The 23,235-nt window shown below is 47.5% G+C and overlaps 1 protein-coding gene across 3 annotated transcripts; it reads right to left on the bottom strand.

Moving 5' to 3' along the window:
• Positions 1-531: 531 nt before the first annotated feature.
• MTMR4 (myotubularin related protein 4) lies at positions 532-22,892 on the bottom strand. Of its 3 annotated transcripts, none has more exons than XM_033089729.1 (19): positions 22,803-22,892; positions 21,585-21,623; positions 18,254-18,343; positions 17,793-17,909; positions 17,178-17,260; positions 15,225-15,385; positions 15,016-15,112; positions 14,701-14,814; positions 13,697-13,893; positions 13,319-13,447; positions 12,690-12,801; positions 12,017-12,212; positions 11,601-11,786; positions 11,357-11,527; positions 11,053-11,207; positions 5,742-7,143; positions 3,371-3,481; positions 3,040-3,128; positions 2,642-2,819 (listed from the first exon to the last, which is right to left on the bottom strand). In XM_033089729.1, the coding sequence occupies exons 2-19, from the start codon at positions 21,585-21,587 to the stop codon at positions 2,642-2,644; spliced, it is 3,591 nt and encodes a 1,196-aa protein (XP_032945620.1). In that variant the 5' UTR covers positions 21,588-21,623; positions 22,803-22,892. The 3 variants fall into 3 exon arrangements, with proteins under 3 accessions (XP_032945619.1, XP_032945620.1, XP_032945621.1); XM_033089730.1 differs by lacking the exon at positions 22,803-22,892 and adding an exon at positions 22,012-22,383; XM_033089728.1 differs by lacking the exons at positions 21,585-21,623; positions 22,803-22,892 and adding an exon at positions 19,701-19,745 and having other exon boundaries at positions 532-2,819.
• Between the last annotated feature and the right edge of the window lie 343 nt (positions 22,893-23,235).

Here is a 23,235-nt window from a genome sequence, read left to right as displayed (position 1 = left end):
TTCATTCACCGCAACCAGCGTGCGGGGATTTAGAACTCAAAGTGTGCATTTGGCAATACAAAGTCGGTCATTCTTGAGAACAAAGGGCCTAAGTCTATAATCTTAGTACTAACAATTGAATTGCTCATCTCTCCAAATAAAAATGTTGATGGTGGGGTAGTATCCTGAGTAAAAAGTCATCTTTTAGATACCATTTTATATATTTTAGGTATACTCTTTTAAGACAAGATTTTGCTCAGGACAATCAAGGTGGGATGAGAACTGAGGTGCCAATGAAGAGGGAATCAGGAGAAAGTAAGCCTCACATGAGAAGGGACAGAATTCTACAGCATCCCTAAGGATAACTCCCAACCAATCAATAAATAAGAATATAACAAGAGTTGTGCTGATAAAAAGAGAGGTCCATAAAAAAATGGGAATGGTTGGAAGGAAGAGGTATAAATGTTTTAGTTCTTTCTCATGGTCAAAGAAAAAACTGAGTATGCATTAGGTTTTCTTAAAAATTAAAATGAATAAAAAGACCCAACAAAGCAGCACTAATATAGAGATTTTATTTAAACTGTATTGAGTTTTTACAGCACATTGCATGTTTGTCACAACGCAACTGCACAGTTTGGATTTTTGGCCACATCATGTCACTTACACCCACAAGAGCTCTGAAAGGAGTATTTGATGAATATATCTGAGGCAACAGCCCAGAGTCTCTCTCCAAGGCCATGCAGTATGTTCACTGATGGGACAGTCCCTCAAAACAGCCATACAAAATAGACAGATACAGTCCCCTCAAATGGTACCAATCTTACTCCTAAAAACGGGCAGAGTGAAGTGCAATGAAAGTCAAGTTAATTAAAAAGCCACTCACAACTGGCAGTAAATTTTAATGATTGAGAAAATGCTTAGAAGAATTTTATGTGTCAGAGACAAGGGATAGTTTGTTACTTTTTCAATGATCTCAGGAATTTCCCGGACACAAATATCACCATTATTCAAGTCCATTTAAACGAAAAAGAGTTCTGCTAGACTGACCTAAATACGCCAAAACTTTTTAGGTTACATCCATGGTAAGTATAAAAGCACAGATGCTTCTCTGTAGGATTGAAGAAAAGGTCAGGACAAATACAATTCTTGTTCTAAATGAAGATCCTAGTTATTTTTGAATAAAAAAATTTTTTTCTAGGAAGCAACATGAAAGTAGCAGTTAGACAGCTACCATAGTAGGTTTAAAACAGGATAAGCCCAAGTGTAATTTACCTCTTATACACCAACAAATTAAGGAAAATGTATAAAAGAAATCCTAGTGGTTTCGTTATAGGTCAAGGAGACTGTATCTGTCCCAACCACAGTACATGGCTATATCACTGTATCTTTTGGTTAAGTGCCACTGGTACATATTAAGATGAAAAAAACAAAACGAAACAAAAAAAAAACAATGTTTGGTCCAAATGGACACATTTTTCTCTCCCAATTTTGGTATCAAGGCTTTATTCTCTTCTGTTTGGGTTCCATTGTTAAGTGCACAGAAATAGACAGCAGCATTTGTACTGAAACCCTCACATACCAAACAGCATATTCTAGGAGGTAAAAACCAAACACTAAATTCTACCCTCAAGGTGTCAAGTGTTCAGGATAAGAAGCAGTGTGACCCAGAGGAGGCAGCAGCCAAGGGAAAGACAACATGAGGGAAGTGGGCAATGGAACGACAACAACAAAAAAAAACATGGTTTTGTTTTCATGCCAGGAGAGGATCAAGGTGTAGCTCCTGTGTTAGCACCAGGACAACTAGAAGTCAGGCGCAAAGGGTAGGTAGGGCACAATCAGCAAATATTTCACAAGGATAATTTCTGCTTTTCCCTTCTCATTCTTCACAGTGCATACCTCAAGAGCTGTCACCGAGTCACACAGATTACTGCCTTCACAGCTCAAAATAACTGATTTTTGCCAGGACTGAATATCAGCAGAGTTTTCCTCTGCTCCCAAAAATGTCTCACTCCCTACAACTGTCCCCCCAAACTGAATATTCACTGATGCTGGCCGATGAGCCAAGTGAAAAATACAGCAAAACCTCCACTTGCTGAACCAGTCTTTCAAACCAAACTCCACAGAAAGACAGAACTAATGCAACTAGAGGGAGTGCCTCTAAAGACTGAGCCTTCATGCACAGACACAGAGCACAGAGGTACAGGGTATAGTTCATTTCAAATAGGATAGGAATTCCTATCTTATATACTATAATCAGCTTTTTTCATGGTGGAGGAGAGATGGATCTTGTTATCACTTGGAGTTTGGTTATACATATGCCTTTCTATTGCTGTTTGGGGCACACATCACCAGGCAGTATCTATGAAATCATCATCTTGTGACCCCCCAGGAGAAAGAAGCTGGAGTCACCAACTCAACATTAAGCTTCCAGACTCTGGGTCTGGATCAGGACCATTACCCCAAGGTGAGGATCTCACCCGTAGAGGACCTCCTGTCAAATTGGAATTCCTCTGCTCCAGTCTCATGATACCGAGGATTTCTTAAGACGGTATCTTTGAGCTCTGTCATTTCATGAGCCACACCAAAGAACCTTCAAAACTACACCTGAAGCAGATCCTCTCTTCAAACCTGCTATAATTGGACAGGTAATCTCCTCTGGCATTCAACTGGAAGCTGTAGCAATGGGTTTCTTCAGATGTTGGCTCATGAGTTCCCTGGCACGAGATACTTGGATGTGTTCGTAACATGAGTTACAGACGAGGACTGGGTCATAGAGTTGTTGATCAGGTATGGGCAACTTCAGGTGGCAGCAGCCAGCACAAAATACATTCCCACAATTTCTGCCAAAGCACAAAGAAAGAAGAGTTCATCAGAAATGCCAATATACTGAGATTAAATGATACTCTAAAAGGCCTTACGTGAGTAAATAAAGAAAAAAGTTGGGAGCAAACAAAAATAGTTCCTATAAGGATGTCTCCACTTTCATATTAATTCAATTTTGTTCATATATAGGTACCTCACTGCCTTTCGAGCAATATCAAATCACATAAAACATCTTACCTGCAATGGTGTCTTCGTTTGGCCAACCAGAATTCACAGTCACAGTTATAGCAATGTGATGCCATATGGTCTGGAACCCAGCGAGTCACCTAACAGAAGAGACAAGGCAAAATTCCAGGTCCTTGTGAACAAAGTGGAAGAGCAACACTGCAACAAGGAGAGCATCCCAGGAGAAAACAACAAGGCCTATCTTTATAGTTGGCCATTACTCTCCTAAAAAGAAGACACTCATCTGGGGGAGAGCTCGGTCTATAGCATGTCACTCATCTCTGAGAAATCGGAGAACACGCTGGCTTGCCTAAGTACCTCCCACATATTTGCCTGGACATACCTCAGTCTCTTTCTTATCAACAGGTTCCCAGCTTGCTTCTGAAAGGCAGTCTTCACTGTGATCGGAGCCAAAATCTTCTGTGTCACTGCCATCTGACTCCTTCAAACACGTCTGAAGAAAAGGCAAAGACAAAAGGCAAAGACATCAATGTCATCATCATCTCTAACATTTATTGTTTACTATATATACGTCATGCACTGTTCTAAGTGCATTATGTAATGAGAACGCCTTTAATTCCTCACAACAATCTTATGATGTATACTATTATTATCCCCATTTTACAAATAAGGAAACAGCACCACAGAGCTGATAGGTAGTACCCCTGGGATTTGAACCTAGTATTCTGACGTCAGACCCATGTTCCTTTTTTTTTTCCCCCTAAGATTTTATTGGAAAAGGGGAGCAAGACTTGATTGGGGAACAGTGTGTACTTCCAGGACTTTTTCCAGGTCAAGTTGTTGTCCTTTCAGTCTTAGTTGTGGAGGGCGCAGCTCAGCTCCAGGTCCAGTTGCCGTTGTTAGTTGCAGGGGACACAGCCCACCATCCCTTGGGGGAGTCAAACCGGCAACAGCAACCCTGTGGTTGAGAGGACGCGCTCCTACCAACTGAGCCATCCGGGAGCACAGCGGTAGCTCAGCTCAAGGTGCCGTGTTCAATCTTAGTTGCAGGGGGCACTGCCCACCATCCCTTGCGGGAGTCGTGGAGTCGAACCGGCAACCTTGTAGTAAAGAGCCCACTGGCCCATGTGGGAATCGAACAGATAGCCTTTGGCATTAGGAGCACGGAGCTCCAACCGCCTGAGCCACCCGGCCAGCCCAGACCCATGTTCTTAACCATTATTTTAGATCAGTGTAGGAAAAATATTTCTCTTGTTACATCTAAACCTGGGGTTTGCAAACTATAGCCCATAAGCCAAATCTAGCCTACTGGCTATTTCTGTAAATCAAGTTTTATTGGAAGACAGCCACAATTATTTATTTACATATTGTCTACGGCTGCTTCTGCCAAGTAGCTGCGACAGAGACTGTATGTCCCACAAAGCCTAAAGCATTTGCTATCCAGCCCTTTATCAGAAAAGTTTGCTGACTCCTGTTCTAAATCATCATCCTGAATAGTGAGAAGTTGTTAGCCCTGACCATCCCATCTCAGGAAGTGGGCAGCAAGCAAATGGGAATGTCTTAACAGGAGGATGTGAAGTGCCTGTGTAGATAACAAGATATTATAGGCAAGAAGCTGACTTCTAGAAGCTCTGGAGGACCGCTGTGCCAGAACCTCAGGCTGCCAACACAGTGAAGCCTAGATGGTCATCACCTTTCATCTGGATTATCCCAAAACATCCTAACCTGGGTTTCATCTGCCTCATCTACTTGATACAATATTGCTAGAGTAGTACCGTTTCCCCAAAAATAAGACCTAGCCAGACCATCAGCTCTAATGTGTCTTTTGGAGCAAAAATTAATACAAGACCTGGGCTTATTTTACTATAATGTAAGACTGAGTCTTACGTTAATTTTTGCTCCAAAAGATGCATTAAAGCTGATGGTCTGGCGAGGTGTTATTTTTGGGGAAACATGGTATTCTTCAAATACAAACCTGATCATTTACTCAGTGGCCAAAAATGTTATTGCCTTGAGGATAGACTCCAAATAAGGGAACTCAAGCTAACCTTTCCAATTCCTGTCAACTTCTCCAGTATCACCTCCCACCACACTACCCAACTTCCTCCCTTACAGTTCCAGCACAAGTGTACAAGTGTACACACACACACACGCACACACCTGACCCTTTGTTCGAGCCATACCACTGGATACCTATTGCCTCCATGCTTCTGCAAATGGTATTTCACTTTCACTGTCTACCTAGCTAAACACGACACATTCTTCAGCACTTAGCTCAAGCATTATCTTCTCAGAAAGCCTTCCTTGACCTTTCACTCCACCCTGGCCCCCAACACCTGACGCTTCCCTCAAATATAACATTTAAGAACATCCTAGAGGTGGCCAGTTAGCTCAGTTGATTAGAGTGCGGTGCTCTTAACAACAAGGTTGCTGGTTCGATCCCCACATGGGCCACTGTGAGCTGCATTCTCCACAACTAGATTGAACCAACTACCTGACTTGGAGCTGATGGGTCCTGGAAAAACACACTTAAAATAAATAAAAAGTTAAAAAAAAAGAACATCCTAATCATTTGCTTATCTCTCCCCAAAAGACTGTGAGCTCCTTAAGAGCAGGGACTATGTCTTTCATCCCACAACCCATCCACCAAACATAGTGACACACAGCAAGTACCCAAGGAATGAATGTTGAATGGATGCGAGGCTAATGGATAGAATAAATGGATGCATGGATGGCAGTAGGTGAATACTTACAAAATCATCCTCATAGTCCATGGGCGGCTCTGCTGGAGGTGCACAGCAGTGACGGATGTCCAGCCTCATCTGCAGCTCACGCACCTGTCGACGTAGCTGCTCCACCTCTTGCTTGTACCCTGCTTCGATTTGCCGTAATCTATGCTGGATCACATCCGTGGGAAAGGGGAGTCCATCATCATCCAGGTAGAGGGGAGGCACTGGAGAAGGGCAGCTCAGTGGAACAGGCTTTGTGCTGGACACCTGCTTTGGGTGGCCCGACAACCATATCCGGTTGTTTTTTCCTCCTGGGCCAGTACAGTGTCCACTGGAATGACTAGAACAGAGAGGTGACTTCACTCCTTCTCTCTGAGCCCACTGGCCCCCAAAGCAGGGCCCAGTTGCCCGCATCTGCTTACTGCTTGACCTCTTACTACAACAACCATAGGAAAGCAGCCGCCGAGGGGTGGTCTCCCCACTCGGGAGTGAAGTCACCATCCCCTGGAAGCTGTCCCAGTTGGACCCTAAAAAAGAGAACTCACTGATCTGGCTCTGAGAAATTGGCTTTCGGGCCAGTTCCAATGGTACTTTCCCAAAGCGAGGATTTTCCAGTAACTGCCCATTCCTGTTAGTCCCTCTTTTGCCAGTGTCTTCCTCCCCATGAATCAGATCTGGTATAGAACTGGGCTGTTCCTGGTGGGAGACGCTTGCTGCAGACCCTGGGGGATCTTGGTTGAGAAAGTCTGCGCTTGGGTCTGGAGGAGTTTGGCAGGTAGCACTCAGTGGGTTGCAAAGGGTGCCCAGACTGTGATCTGGAGCAGATCTGGAGGGCACACCTAGCACAGAGTCTAGCTGGGCCTGTTGGGGGGAGCCTGCAAGGGAGTCCTGGGACGACTCAGGAAAATCACAAATTCCATCACACTTGTTGGAAATGACTTTAGAGAGTGCACTGACATCTTCTTTCTCAGGACAATGTTCAGGTGGCTCCTCTGTGCCATCTAAAGTCCTACCCAGCTCATCCTGGGCAGGAGGGTCTGGGGCTGGGGCTTCAGTCTCTCCCAGGACTTGGATCTCAGGATCAGAGGTGTTGCTCTTCATTTCCTGGGGCACTGTGGCATTAAGCAGTTTGTAACTTGGAGAACAGCTTTTGTGACTCTTGAAAGGTTTATTTGTCAAGTAGTCTTTCTGGCTGCTGGGCAGAGGGGGAGGAAGACCCATTTCTCCCACAGTCTGCTGAGGACCTCCTATGCCAGATTCCACGAAGGCTGTCTCAGATCCCTCCGGGTTGCTATGCCATGGTTCCAGGCCGACTCTGGCCTCCTGACAGTGGTTATTCAGGTTAGGGTCACTGGATGTGCGCGTCAGGGGGCTGCTTGTGTCACAGGCAGAAAGAAGATCATCCATAGATCTGGTTTTAGGTAATCTGGAATGACAACACAACGCCTCCAGGTCGGGAAATGGGACTCACCTCCAATATATAAAATCAGGTCATCAAAGCAATATCAAAGCCAGAGTTGACAAGAAATAGGACATTTAAGATTACAAATAACCAACGTACACTGCAAAAAGTTTACTCTGAAAAAGGTATAGGACATGAACCCTGTCTTCAAGAAGCCAGGATCTGTCCTCAGCTTTCATCAGTCCTCAACCTACACAATCTCCCTTGACACTCTATCTCAGTCACTCCCACGGTTTTAACTGCCTTCTAGGCTGATGCCTTCTGAGTCTAGTATTTCAGCCAGGACTACACATGAGCCTCAAACCTAATGTCCAACTGCCTCTATCACACATGGTTAAACAGAAAGAAGATGGGTTTTGGAGCTAGACAATATTGGCTGTGACACTGATTATATGACTACAAGTAAGTTATTTAACCTCTCAGACACCTGGTTTCCTCCTCTATAAAATGGTAATAAATTATAACTTGTAAAGATTCTATGATTCCATATATAAGCAACCAATGACAAATTTATTAAGGCTATACTCACAACTCCTTATTTTTACAGCATTCCTTACTATTAGTTATCCCTCCATCACAGTAGTAACCAACACAGCTTTTTACAACCAGCAGTATGCTCCTTTGAATCCCAAGTCACCATGGAAACATCCCCTAGTATACAGTACTTGAAGAGTTCTAGAGGTACTTGTGCACACCAAATGGGTAACAGACATTTTCAAGAATGACCTCTCAGACTTTTAGCGCAGTTCACAAGTCCTTAGAGCAACAAAAACTTCAGGGAAATTTGTCAGGAAATAGCAGAGACATCACTGGGCTCCTATTTTCAGATGTCTCAGTCCAGCCAATACAGAAAAAGCTCTCGAAGGTAGTTACAATATAGCTGATTTTTCTAAGTGTTTCGTTTTTGAAACATTATGTTTTAAAGGTGTTTGTGTTTGATTTTACTTTTGTAATCAATTTTATTTTAATTTTATTTTTTTTGTGCCATGAAATTCCAGGAAGGCAATAACAATGGTTATGATTACAGTCTCTGGAATCCATAGGCAGGGCTTGAATTCCAGCTTGGCAACTTTATAGCCTTTTTTTTTTTTTTTTTAACTTTTTCTTATGGAAACTTTCAAACATGCAAAAGAAGTAGAAGAATTTGAAGAATTCCCACATACTCTTTACCCAGATTCAACAATATCAACAGTCTGCAAACTTCCACAGCTGATGCCTATGTACACCAAAGGTTTAATCAATAAAATAATGCTGATAGAGACAATAATGCCTGCGGAGTCTGGAACAAGAGACTCATCTGGCTAGAGTGGTCAGGGAAGGCTACACAGAAAGCGTAGGATTTGAGCTAGGTATAGAAGAATATGTTGGACTTTAATGAAAGAAGAGGAGAGAGGGCAGGACATTTTTGATATTGAGAAAGGTAGAACCAAAGGTTAAGTCAGGTCAGCTGTTAAAGAGCATTTCCCTTAAGACCTTTATACCACCATTTCTCTAAATCCAGCTCTCCATCTTGAATTGCCTATAGCATACTTCCTCTTTGCTGTCAACTAATATTTCAATTGTAACCTACCTGTATCTCCTCTTTCTCCCCAAACTGACTCGTCTTCTCAACTTTTCAATGTCTATTGGTGGTACTAATATCCTCCCAGTTTCTAAGCTCAGGGATTTGAGAACTGTCTTTGGTTCTCTTTACTCTTCACCTCTACACTCCAATATTCGATCAACTCCATAGCCTGCTAATGGCTTCTCTACGATGTCTCTGAATTTAATCCTTGTCTTTTCCAAGGACTCTTGCCCTTATATCTGAATGACAAGAGTGCTGGCTGGTCTCTGTGCCTCCAACTACCCTGCTCAGTGATTAGTTCTCAAAAAATCCCATTTTCGCCAGGCCACGATGACGTCCTACAATGATTTACTATTGACAACTGAATCAAAATAAACTCCTCAGTATAATGTTTAAAGCCCTCAATGAACTATCCCATACTTATTTCTCTCTATTCTTCAAAATAGCCAACCCCTGCCAACTCCAGAGAAGTTCTTTAAAACTCTCTGTGTACCAACTCCCAACTCCCTTCATCCCATTCATTTGTCTGTTCATTTAAGTATTTACTAAAGCACCTATTATGTGCCAGGCCCTGAGCCAGATACTAAAAAAGCCATAGTTCTTACTTGGTCTGCCATGAAAACTTTTCTGAGTAAAGAGTCACCAAATGATCCCTTTCTTCTCATTTCTCTAAAAGCTTTGAACTACACATGCTCTTATTTACTTAGATGTTGACTTAGAATTATCTTACAGCTTTTTAAAGTATCCCGAATAGTGTCAACGTCTTCTATTTCTTTGGTATAGCCCATAAACCCTAGGCAACTAGTACTAGGCAACTAGTACTAGGCAACTAGTAGGTATTAAAGAAACATTTATTAATGTGAGAAATTAGATATTGATTTAAGGCAATGATTATTGAATGGGTCACAGAACTTAGGGAGAATTTCATAAGAAAGTTATGGCCCCTACCCCTGGAAAAGTAAACTTTTGAACCTATACCCAAATTCTGCATAGTTTGGGGAAGGAGAAAAATCACAGAACTCCTGAAGCCCATGCATGGGCCCCTGACAATGGACTAAGCTCCAAAAACGCTAAAACCAACAATTAAGGGGGTTGGGGTTTTTGTTTTGCTTTATAATATTCAACCAATTATGTAAGTTATATTTTAATTTTAAAAACGTTTGCCAGTACACAAAAATCAAAATCTGAAATGTACATATCCTTTGAACCATCATTTTTATCTGTACGAATTCACCTGGCAGAAATACTAGCAACAGATGCAAAGGTATACATGTAAGGTAACACTACTGAACTGTACCCTTAAAAATGGTTTAGATGATAAATATTATGCTATGTGTATTTCACAATTTAAAAAAAGATATGCGTAAGGATGTTAACTAAAGCACTCCTTGTAATGAGAAAAAAAAGGAAATCACCTAAATGACCAATAGAAAACTAGTTACATAAATTATGACACACTCTAATTTTGGACTATTATGCAGCCTCTAAAAACAATAAAGCAGCTTTATATTGTCATGGGGTGACACCCTAACACAAAGTGAGAAAAACAACTTGCAGAACAGTATGCAAAATATGATTCTGTCTTTGTATGGAAAAAAACTGTTTCTGTATGACAGTGTGAGAACGTGGACATATCTACATCCAGATAAACATCTGGAAGGACACCTCTGGGGACAAGGATCAGGGAGGGAGGGCGTTCATTTTCTACTTTTATATTGTTTGACTTTTTCATTCAAATAAGGGACATATATTAGTCTTATAATTTAACCAACCTCCATTCTACTTCCCTCAAAATGTTCTGCCAGAAGATAACTTTAAATTTTGTCTCCCGTCAAATTCTGACCTTTTTCTCACAGAATAATGTGAAGGTCATCCCCCTTCTGGGGAGCCTGTTTCCCTAAGAGTCAGAGGCTTCTGGAAGCTAATGCTGAATACAGCAAAGGTTACTACTAAGACAGCAAGCTACCCATCCATGCCTTCTATCAGGGAACATAAGACCATTCCCACAAACCTTCCTGAAACAGTCCTTTCTCTCTTGTTCTCCTCTCCCCTGCTTGGGTATGTCACACAGGATGATAACAGTTACAGGAAACAAGGTAACCAGTCTTATCTTAAGGGAGGACCTTGAAAATGCACAGAGTGCATTGCACTCCAGGCTAGCTACAAGTCTTGGGCCAAGCTTCTCCAACTGACTCAAGAAGTTGCTTTTAAATATCTCATAAAAGAAAGGAAACAACATTTAGGCAAAACTCAAAGCAGTTATTGCCTTCTTAGTGGAGAAAGGTAGACAGCAAGAAGGGCAATCTTACCTGTCCAGAGAGCGGCCAGAGAACTCCTGGCTCTGAGCCACTGGAGAGAGGTAAAGATCCATGTTCTCCTCCCCGAGTGTACATGGAGATGATGCTGGCAAGTAAACAGCTGTCCAGAGGTGCAGGGCCCGGACGTGACACACAGGATGCAGGACCTAGGGAAGCAGCCCATACTAGTGTGTTGTAAGATGGTCCAGGTCCCGCTTTCTTCCCTAAGTCTTTGGCCCTACGTTCTCCCCAGTGACTCGATCTTTCTCCCTCCAGGTCTCCAGGCAATACCTATAGAATAAGGGCTCAGGCTTACCATGTCTGAGCCGGGTGTGTAGAGGAAGTTATGAAAGTTCTTATTGCCAGCTCGCAAGAGGGCCCACACAGAGCAGGTCCGCTTGTAGATGTTGCGTTTCTCTCGCTCACAGGGGTTGTTGGCCAGGAACGTACCATACAGGCAGGAGTATGTGTGCTGCACCAGTTTGACCTAGGGAGCCAAGACAGCTTGTACCTGGGGGCCTTGGCCACCATACCCCCTGGTCACAGGCTTTAGGACTTACCAGGAATGCTTCATTGAACTCGAACAGGCAGGGGAACTGCTTGAGCAGCTGATGAACAGAATCAAGCCACTGGAGGAACACAGGGCACTGCTCATTTTGGTCCTCTGCATTCTCCTGGTGGCCACAGCGATCTCCAAACTTGTGCCCAAAATCCAGCCAGTCAGACTCTACTAATACTTGGAAGCCCTGCAAAGAAGAGAGTTCAAGCTTAGGGCCTCTCTGGAAAGGTTAGTGTGCCACTCCCCAGGGGATGCCAGAAGCAGGGAGCTGGCAGCTTCAGAGAAGAACAGGACTGAACACAGAAGAGGACTCCAAGTACCAATGGCCTCTACTAAACATCCTCAAGACAACCCCATAGGGCCGAACAGTTTGCCCAGCACCCCCTTTCCTTGTTCTTTTCCAACACTTCTCAGTACCTCCAGTGTCCTGTAATACGGGTCCAGGAGTATTTTGGCCAGGGCTACGATCTGTGGTGTCCGGTCCCAGCCGTCAGAACAGTGCACCAGCACAGGCCGGCCCTCCCGGTCTACCGTATTAGCCACAAGCACAGCTGCCTTTAGCATCACCGACAAGTGCTGCAGCCATTTGGTGCTCTCCAGTGCCGACAGCCAGCTACACAAGAGCAGAAATCAAGTTTGTCACTAAAAGCACAGAGGCTACAACAGTCTCTCCATCACCCACAGCCAGTCACAGCTAACAAAGTCCCGAGTGAGGCCTGAAGCAAGAGGCCCAGCCCGTGGCTTTTCTGCCAAGAGAAGGTAGGGAAGACAGGACCTGAGAGACTCTTAGGACCAACAGAAGAAGTAGGCAGCAGCACATGCACATTTAGCCACTTTCTTTCCACGGTTCTCTGTGTTCTCTGAGGAGAACAACTGATCCAAACAAAAGGAACCCAACGTCCTGTGGCCGTGCCAAAGTCTCGGATAAGAAGTAGAAGACGTGTTCTTGGAACTGGCTCACTGCACCCATGCCCTCAGGTCTCCTGTACCTCCACACTTCCCATCCCCCTGTCTAATTTTCCAAGAACAAGAAGTACTGGGTAAGGGATGAGACTGGAGGGAGGATGGAACCGGAGCAGGGAACACCTACTTGCTGGGGTCTGGCATCTGGCTACACACAGCACGGAGGTAGTGGAAGCTGTTCCGGATGGCATGGATGTTGGCCATTCCCATGAACACGACCTCACAGTTGGGGTAGTACTCTGTAGACGTGAAAGAGGTGAGTGGCGCCTAAGACCATATCCTAGAAAACAGCCGTACAGGACAAGAGCGGTCCCAGTGGGCAAAGCTTTCCTGGCAGGGCACAGCACTCCATGATGGGAACTAAATGTACTCCAGAAATCCCTATCACCCATTTATACTCAGGTGCCATATACTAATAGTAGCAATACTATTAATAACAAATGATAACCGTAGTACTGCTAGTAATGACAACGTAGAGTGAATTCTCAATGGTAGTTGCTCTGTGCCAGTAATTTTATACACGTACTTCCAAACATCCAACAACTTTGCGAGGTATGCATCATTCCCATTTTTCAGAGGAGAAAATAAGACTTAGATTAAGGAATGGAAGCATAGTCACAGCTAGCTAAGTGGCAGGGTCCTGATTCCAAGCCAGCTTTGTTTGGCTCCTTTCACTCCACAAGCTGCCCCGTACCCCCTCCTGTCACGGCCACCCAGAGCACAGGCTGGCTGCAGATACTGGGGTAACAGCAATACCTTCACACTCGCAACCTCCACCCTTGGCCCGGTTAGCCACTGCCGCCGTGTAGGATCGTGCATCCAGGATCAGCAGCTTCTGGGGGGCTGCTGTGCTCTCCACTCCAGAGCATGCAGTCAGGGAGGAATCTAAATACACAGCAGTGAGAAGAGCCTGGGTCAGCCAGCCACCCAGCCTCACCCTACGCTGGGGTACTGCCTTTCTGAAGAATATACAACTAGAGGCCCCTCACACCCCACAGCCTCCCAAAAGGCAGGGACCCAGGCAGCCTGTGTGTTGTCATCTTCTTCCCATCCTCTCACTGAGGACTCCCTGGGAGTCAATGCGGCCAAAGCGGGGGCCTGCTCCCCAAGGGACCAGCACCACCCACACCTTACCGAAGTCAGTGTCACATGCCTCGCTGGCATCACTATTCCCAGTGCTGAGGGAGCTCCCAGTGGCTCTTGTCCCCGGGTCCAGGGCACAGGCTTTAGCGATGGACGTGACCAGGTACTCATCATCAGCATTGCGCCAGCCCCACCAGCTGATCTCAGGCTGGCTGCAGCGGGCGATGGCAGCCCCATTGCGTAGGTGTCTGACAGAACAGGAAAAACCATGGTGCCCTTGGCATTCACAGCCCCCAGAGGCCTACCACTGAGACTCCAAGGGAACAGAACCAAGACCTCCAAAGCGAACAGGGGCTACCAGTTCATCCAGGCCATGAAAATAGCAATCAAAAGCCCCTAGGGGGTTTTACAGAATACAAAGCGCTGTCACACACATTTCTCAAATGGGCTCTGTATTCCCAAGGTGACTTTGACTCATCAAATCTGCACAGCACCTGCTCCAGGTACAGACACCCAGCAGGAGAACAAGCCTGAGCCCAGAGCATGAACTCCAAACCTCAACACCTGTCTCATTCTGTTTTAGCTACACTGTTCTGGTCAGGGGTTGGCAAACTTTTCCCATAAAGAACCACACAATCAATTTTCGGCTTTGCAAGTCACAGCCAGTCTCTGTCACACATTCTTCTTTCTGTTTTTTTGTTTGTTTGTTTCTTTTTTAAATAGTGCTTTAAAAATTAACAACCATTCATAGCTCATAAGCTGTACATAGCATGGGTTGCAGTCAGGATTGATTTACAGGCCATTTTGCCAACCTGTTCTAACGCAAAATTTCACATACACCTAAAAAAAAAAAAAAAGAAAAGTGAATAAAGTCCCCAAAAGCCTCATCCCTTAGGAGAAAAAAAACTGAGGCATTTTTTTGTTTTAAAATTATTTCACAGCCACTTCTCGGCAGGGTGTCAATTCCCAGTCCACCATGCTGCTGCAAACCTCCACTTCTGACTCTTGTTGCATAAACACATGTCCTCCCTGTTTCCTATCCCTCATTGCCTCACCTATACACAACCACAGGGATCCGCTTCCAGGAGCGGAAGGAGGCCACATTCTCCAGCTCTTTATCTGTGATCCACACAGGAACCAGCAGCTTCTGAGGGTAACTGGGGCACAATCTGAGAAGAGACCAGATGGGATCACTGAGTTTGATCTAAGACAGGGAATAACAAGATCCCTGGGGGTAGTTTTGTGGGAAGAGGGACCAGGAACCCTCCTTCCCCACAGAGCCAGGAGCTGTGCTCACTGTGCTTGATCCGTATGTGGAGGAGGTCTGGGTCTGGACGGCTGTTTTGGTTCCCCACCCCCTGCCCTCTCACTTGTAGTTGCTGTTGATATGCGAGACTCTCCAGACATTCTGCAGGTCGAAGCCCATCCTCGCCAACTCAGCCTCCTGCCGACATCGTATGTGCTCTCCTGCAACACAGTCCCCACACGTGTCAGCATCCAAGAGCACCACGTCCGGGGGTGGAGGAGGGATGCAATCCAAGAGATAAGAAGTCTCCCAAAGAAAACAGCCTGGCCTCACCTGGCTGACACAGGTGCGTATGCTGGTCCTCCTCGGTCAGTCCCAGGCACCAGGCGTGGTAGGCAAAGGCAAAGAGGTCCTCAGGCTTGGCAGGTCTTGCTGTGGCCCGGCTTAGCCGTGAGAGCCACTCTTGGCACTGCTTGAAAGTGGAGAAGTGGCACCTGCCAGGCAAGAAGCCACAGAGTGAAGCAAGACGCAGGTGTGCATTGGGGCCAAAGGATCAAAAACATGGCCACAGGAAGGCAGTGGAGAGAGGAGGCTGCAAAGCAGGAGGTAATTGGGACCCTGGGAAGGACCAGGGACACTGGCCAACACCTGAGAGAAGTTGTCTTTGTCACTATTCTCCTCCCAAGAAGTCTTATCCTTGAGACATATTTGCCCCGTGCAATGGCGCCCTACCATTTCTTGTATCAAATCTAAAAGCTATCACATGGCCCTGAATGTCGCTACTCCTTGTGTTATCTCCCGTGACTCCTTACCACACACCTTCTGCTTCAGGCAGAAGTCCTGCTCACCTTATTCCTGTCTCCTTGTTTTTTTCACTTCTGCTTGTTAATATCTTCTTTCAGCCTAGCTACACCCTACTGACACTGTGAACATAGTTCCAGTCCCACCTCTTCCTTGAACCCTTCCCAGCCTACTCCATTCCACAGAACCCTTCCTCTCTTCTTCTTAATGTGCTTGGAGTATTAAATGGTAAGTTTTTCCATAGCATATTGCCACATGTTAACTCTTCTTTCAGAACTAGACTTTAACCTCCTTACAGGGAAACGCAATGTGGATTCTCCTCCTGAATCCCTACAGACTGAGCATGTGGCAGGCTCTAAACTGGGCATCTTTTTCGTAATCCTTGGAGTCATCCGACTCCTCTTTCTCTCATATCCAATCTGTCAGCAAATCACGTCACGTCTACCTTCAGAAATCTGACCACTTCTCACCATTTTGATTGTTACCATCCTACACAAGCCACCATGATCTCTCACCTGGGTAACTGCATTAGCTTCTTAACTCGTCTCCCAGTTTCTACCCTTGCTTTTGTCCACGTCGCCTCTAGCTATTCTAATATAGCAGCCAGAGTAATTCTATAAAACATTAATCAGATCACATCATTCCTTTGCTCAAAACCTTCCAGTGGTTTCTCATTTTCCTCAAAGTAAAAGCCAGTCATATGACAGCCTGGCCCCCATCCCCTTACCTCTCAGCCATATGTATCCTACTCTCCTCAGCCATATGTACTCCACTCTAGGCACGCTAACCTAGCTTCCTTGCCATTCTTTCAATATGCCAGGTAAAAACGCACCTCAGGGCCTTTGCACTCACTGTTACCTTTGCCTGGTACATTCTTCCCCCACATATCCACATGGTCACTTTCTTCAGGTCTTGACTCAAATGTTACCTTTTCAGTACAGCCTTCTCTGATCACTTTGTTTAAAGCTACAATCTTCACCCCCATAGCACTCCATATCCCCTTTCCCTGCTTTATTTTCTATCTTTACACTTAGCATCATTTAACATATTTTACTCACTTATTATTTACTGCTGGTATCTCCACATTAGAATATAGGTTCCATGAGAGCAAAAAATTTTGTCTATTTGTTCCCTGCTGTATCCCCAGTGCTTGGAGTAAGGTGCTTAATAAATGTGTGTTAAATGAATAAATAAATGAACCAACAATGTGAGTATAGTACGGCAGATATCCTCCTACATGCTTTCATACACATTATCTCATTTAATCCTATGTGACCCCATGAGCTAAGCATTATTCCCATTTCTTCGGGTCAAGATACTGTGGGTCAGAAAACTGATCTCTCAGCCCAGACAGGATTTTCACCTTTTCTTCCAAATTGGAAAGTGAGGCAGTATTTTTCCTTTCTTGCTCCACAGAAACCCTGCAGCAGAGAGGTCTGGGCAAGATTAGGGTGAGAGGACCTGAGTGATGCCCCATGCTCTCACCTCACCACTTTGGAGTCCTTGCAGGCAATGTGCAACTGGAACATGTCACGGCTCTCCACACTGTCAATCATCCGGAGGGGAACCTTTACAGGAAGGGTAAACTGAAGCTCAGATCTCCTCTCCCCATATCACACCTCATCTCCACCCCACCCCAGATGCTGATGCATCAACAGAAGGAAGAAAACAGACATTTACTGAGGGACTGTTAAGTGCCTGGTAACTGTGCTGGGTCCTTTACACATGTGACCCCAATTAATATTCATAAGAACTCTGTAAGGTAGGTGTTTTCACCCCAAAATATTAAGGAGGAAATTGGGCCTCAGTTGGGTGACTTCACCAAGGTCACATAGCTGTTAAATGGCACTCTTCCAACAAGCCACTGTGCCCCTTAGAAAGGCCAGCAACAAAATAAGGGAGAGAAGGGAAAAGAAAATAAGTAAGAGAGACAGAAAGTCCTATAGCTAGAAAAATGAGGCAGGCAGGAAAACAAAAAGTTAGTCAGAAAAGGGAACCCCAACTTTTTGAAGACATGATCAAGTATAGCATTGGAGCAATCCCACCTTGCACCTCATAGGGATTCTGGTTTGAGCGTGGGAGAACATGACAGGAACTCACGTTGATGACAGAGTCCTTGAACTTGATATGCAGCCGGTAGTTGGAGATGGCAATGAGGGCATCAGCTGCCCGGCCCAGGAACTCCACTCCCTCACCCTGCAGCACTGTGAAGGGTACCTGCCGAGGGGCAGAGGAACCCTCAGTCCAGAAGTGAGTCACCCTCCATTCCCTTCCTCCACGATCTGGGGGATTCCCTCTGGAAAAGCTGGGCCAAGACAGGACAGAAGAGTCCTCTCCACGGTAACGGCACCAGGCAACAGCTGTGCAGGAAAGCTGCCTTTCCTTCCCCGGGGCCAAATGCTCCATAATGCACATGCAGACAGACTCCCCTCCCTCCAGAAACCAGGGAGCAGGAAGCCAGAACTCCGGTACTAGATCCCCTTGGAGATATTGGGATGGGAGAGTGGGGGGTTAACCGGGCAGGGAGTTCCACCCATCCTGGGCCCCCAACTCCTCCTTACCTGCAGATTCTCCTCCTCTTTCACTAGTTCCTTGGGGGGGAACAGATCCTTGGCTTGGATGTACTCCAGGCTGGGGGGCCCCTCCTCACCCTGTGGAGACGGCCTCAGCCCTAAGTCACCAGGCCCATTAGGCCTCATTCTGCAACCCTTCCCTCAATAAACCCACATACACCCCACACACACTTATAAAGGTTGTGGTCACTAGAGGAGGGAAAAGGAGAACTGGCTTGATGAGAGGTGTTCTCAAGCCTAGTAAGCCTCAGGAAAGAGTGGTCCAAAGAGGAACTGGGAACCTACGCTCCTCTAAGGGGGAATCTCCGTGGTAGAACCAAGATTCCCCAAATGGAGGAAGAAAGAAAACTAAGGAAAGGAAAGGCTAATGTAAGGACAAGGCATAAGTGGTAATGGGAAGTGCTGCGAAGAGGAAAAGGAACCAGGTATGGCAGCTGATTACAGAAACAGGAGAGAAAGCAGGCACCCATGGCCACAGAGGCTTTGATCTGGTGGGTGAAGGAGACAAAGAGGAGTGGGCTGGGGGATTCAGTCCTGTGCCTCTAGAGGGCCTTTATGGATGCTTTCAAAAGGAGGATGTTTTGGAGCTGAGCTTATCTTCCACTTAGGCGCACACTGCTAACCAGCCCCCATCATTCGCCAAGCCACCTGCCCGGCCGGCTGATCTGAGGGGAATTCCTGAGGATACCCACAGCAAGCAGAAGTCACTCTCCTCCAACCACCAGGGAGGGGGGGACGAGGGAATCCACGCGCCTGGGAGGAACCAAGAGACCCAAGGACAGCCAGGGTAGAGAGAGATGCCTGGCAGACACCCACAGGGGGTGAGGAGGGGAGGGTGGGAACATCTGAGAGGACAGATGGGGAAGCTGGGAAGGAGCAGTAAGCCAGAGCGGGAGGAGGGAAGGACTGGGAATGATGCAGAGTTACGGAGGCCTGCAGAGGTAGGGAAGATGGAGAAGACAGCCTGTCTGGGGGACAGTCAAGGAGAAAAGACTGGCATATCAGGTGAGGGATGGAGTGGTGGAAGGGGAAAGGAACTGAAGCCAGGGAGACAACGCAGACCTCCTGTGCTCCCCAACCAGCCCCCTATCAGCCCAGACAGCCTACTAGCCACATCCCACATCCCCAAGATGGAGAGGCGGAGGTAAAGGGACGTATCCCTGCAGGGCGGGGCCTGGAGATCTGCAGTCAAGGGCAGTCGCTGCGGGACCAAGATGGGTCACAGAATTTCGATCCCCAGACTTCGACAATCCCCAGTACCCAAAGATTAAAGCAAGTCCAAGAAAGAAGAGGGGCAGTTTCCCCCTCCCCTTCCAGGGGCCTAGGGAAGGGGGATGGGCTGAAATTCGGATTCTTGGGGGTTGGCCCTGGGCGGACCCGGCGGGTGCAGCAAGGGCTGGGGGCCCAGGTTCCCGCAGGCGAGGCCGGCACTTACAAAGCAGCTGAGCATGGAGCAGGAGACGCGGGCGGTCAGGCTCATGATCGCGGGAGGTCTGGGCCAGCGAACATGTCCCCGGAGCCGCTGCGCTGCCCGCCAATCCCGGGCGCTCGCCGCATCCCGGCTGCGGGGCTCGCCAGGTGCAGCCGCGGCGGCCAGGAGGCGAGCGCGCTGGCGGTGGGGCCTCCGCGCTACTCCCGCGCGCCTCTCCCCTCCTTTCCACAATGGAGCGAGCTCAGCTCCGCCCTCCCGCACGAGCGCCGGAGGGAGGGGTGCCAGGGGAGTGTCCAGGACAGCGCGAGGAAGCCAGGGGCGGGGCGGTCCTCGGAGCCCGGCCCACAGCCCCAGGCCCCTCCCTCCCCGCAGCCCCTCGGCTGCGTGGGAGGGCGTGCTCAGCGGACGTCTAGGGGCTTTCAGGAGTCTGGGCTACCGGACTGTCCCCAGACTGCATGAGAGGGGAAGGAGAAAAGCCTACATTTTCTCACTTCCCGTTTTCTCAGGTGAGCCACCCACCCCCGTTTTCACACATCCGTCCCCACGCCTTCCCCTCTTCTGAGTTCCTGCAATGCCTGTCCTAAATTTCCAAGATGGAACTCACCCACTTCCACCCCGTGCCCTTTCCAGTTTCAAGGTTTCCTCCTTTCCCTCCAAAACCACCACCCACCACACCCCTGTCCATCACGGTCCTCCGACACCCTGACCACACTAAAACCCACTCCCTTTCTGCTCCTTAGAATGGACACTGGGCTAGTGCCAGATCGGTCATTCCACACTCCTGAAAGGGAAATTCCCTGAGTTTTTTATTCCAAGGCCCAACCCTACTCCTTAGGCTCCATCCCTCTCTTGTTTCACATCCTCTGATGTCTGGGTAAGAATGTCTTAATTGGAAGAGAGAGAATTTCTTAGGCTGGGAAAGAAAAGAGCTGAAACTATGGACCACAGCAGCCATGCAAAAACTAAACTTGAAACCCAAGGATATAGGGGGAGGGTGGGAGTTGGGTAGAGGGCCAAGGAATAAGGAGTAGTGACAAGAGGCTCAAAATGTCACCAAGAGTCACGCAAGTTGCTGGTTGGAACCCCACACTTCCTGTGCCTGGTAACTTTCCAAAACCAGGGCTTTGGTTTGGGATTGGGTTTGAGTTTTGGAAGAATGGGAGAAAAAAGTGACATTTTATTAAGCATCTACTATGAGCCAGACATGTTTCAAACATTATCTCACTAAAACCTTTAGACTCCTCAAGAAGTAAGTCTTGTCTTGTTTTACTGGTTGAGACTTCAGGCTTAGCGAGAAAGTATGCAGTTACAGTTAATGGAAAATACAGGGGATCATTATAACCACCCACACCCCCCCAGTGATATTCTGGGCACCTTGAGGATGCTATCCTGCTATATATCCAGTCATCTGTTCCCTGCAGTAGCTTAACAGACAGCAGCACCTTAGAGTTGGAGAAGCCTGGCAGTTTTGGTAGAGTCTCCTGATACGCACCCACAATATTCAAGGACCCCACTAGGAAGTACAACGATCTTGAGATAAAGGAGGCCTGGCTTTTCAGAGCAGAACAGAGAACTTCTAACAAAAACCAAGAAAACCAAAAAAAGGGCAATTATGAAGAGCTAAAGAGAGCCAGTGGTAGTGTGTGGAAGGCATGGCATTGCACGTGCAGAAAAAAGACTTCCAGAGGCTTCCTCTCCCAGTGCTGTATGTTGGCTGATGTTCTGTAATCTAAAGAAACTCTAATTTATCTCCAGAGCAGATGAACCTGTTTAGGAGTTGAACAGAGTAGCCTGGAGCTCAAGGTCCGGGAGGGGCGGGGCAGCTTCACAGGAGAAAGACAAGAATTACAGAAAACACAAAGGTCTGAGGAAAGAGAGAGTACTCACCATTCTACCGTGGTGAGGGTCCTGGCTGCCTGCTTCTCACTGTAAGGAGACAGAGTAACATAAGAGTAAAGAACACCATTAACATCACCATACAATCAACAAATGCCATACATCTACTGCTGAACTGCTCTACAACTCTTAATATCCTCCCTCACAGAGAATCCAGCCTTTCCACAAGTCACCATGCCAGACAGAGGCAATGGGAACCACATGGGGAGAAAGCAACAAGTGATTCTGCAGGGCATGAAGTCAGCCACAAAGTTCTGGAGCAGGACTGAGAGTATCATCCAAGATTATTCAGCAGAACTGAAGTATCTTGATTCCCAGACCCAGAAGGAAAAGTAGAATACTCCAAATCCTGTTCTTTGTGGGAGAGCAAAAGAACTGCCAAGTCTGAAGAGACAGAGGCTGCTCAACCAAGACCCACCTCTGGCGCTGGTGGGGACATGAATCCACTGGAATGTCTGCTGGCCTTTGAGTCTGGTAGTAGCACCCACCTGATCTGTTTACTGGGGGCAAAGTCCAGAGCAGAGGACAAGAGGGAGGGGACCACAACCTGTGATCAGAAGGCAGCAGGGCTGGACAGGTCCTGCTCAGTGTACTTACACTACGTGGGGTGATACAGGTTAGTGGGAGGAGGTCACACAACAGGGACAGAATCAGGCCAGCCCAGGCCTCAACACCTGTCAAATGGGCCTAAGCAACAGAAATTTCAGGATAGGCCTCCCTGGCCCACTTAGGGAGCCAGGCCCAGGTTTCACTGACACTTTCCTTCATGCTGGTTATCTGAGTTCGGGCAGTCCAGCAGTGCCCCCCCCCCCCCCCGAAGGCTGCAGGTATAAAAGCCTCCATCTGTAGTCCTGTCGCCTCCCTCATCACAGCCCACGCTTCCTCATGGGGGAGCCAGCAAGCGGCAAGCCAAAGGTGCTGCCTCACCGCCCACTGGCACGCAGCCTCAGGGAAACGGAGGAAGAGACAAGGACCAGGCCTGGGAGGCCCAGGGCTCCTGAACCTAAGGGATCTGGCCCCGGGGGGCGGGCCACGCTGGCAGGGGAGCCCAGGTGCCCTGGTTCTAGGGGCGGAGCCTAAAGACTCGGAGGCGGAGCCCCGAATGACAGAGGGCGGGGCTCACGAAAGCTGGTGGGGTCGGGGCGGAGCCGAGCAAGCCGGGGTCCTTGCGGTTCCCAGACTGGCAGTGCACGGAGCATGGTGACTCACCCAGGCGGCGTCCGCCCGACCCTCGGAGGCCGCGGTCTCACCACTTCCGTCTCCCGCAGCTGCTGAGACCGCGCAGCTTCGACCCCCACCACGGTGCCCCTCTCCCCAACCAATCATATCCCTGATCTGTGCCTGCCCTAGCCAATAGCCACACAAAGTCCCGCCCTGCCCCCATTACGCAGCCGCCGCCTTCACTCTTCACGCAGTTCATTGGTCAAATTAGGCAGACGCCCTCCCAGCCTTTAGCCTATCGGGTGCCGGAAGACGAGACAGTACCTAGAAGGAGGAGTTGCGGTGCTGGAGAAGATACACAACCAATGGGAAATCACAGCGCGTCCCAGTGACAGCCAATGGGAAAGCAGTGAAAGGGGGGCTGCTGACTAAGGCTCCAGGGGCCGGAAGTGGGCGTGGCCTGTCGCCTACAGGTAGCGCA

The sequence above is a fragment of the Rhinolophus ferrumequinum genome, chromosome 21, assembly GCF_004115265.2.
Source record: "Rhinolophus ferrumequinum isolate MPI-CBG mRhiFer1 chromosome 21, mRhiFer1_v1.p, whole genome shotgun sequence".
Taxonomy (NCBI): Eukaryota; Metazoa; Chordata; class Mammalia; order Chiroptera; family Rhinolophidae; genus Rhinolophus; species Rhinolophus ferrumequinum.
The sequence above is the reverse complement of the archived record's forward strand: the minus strand, read 5'-3'. Positions and strand labels throughout refer to the sequence as shown.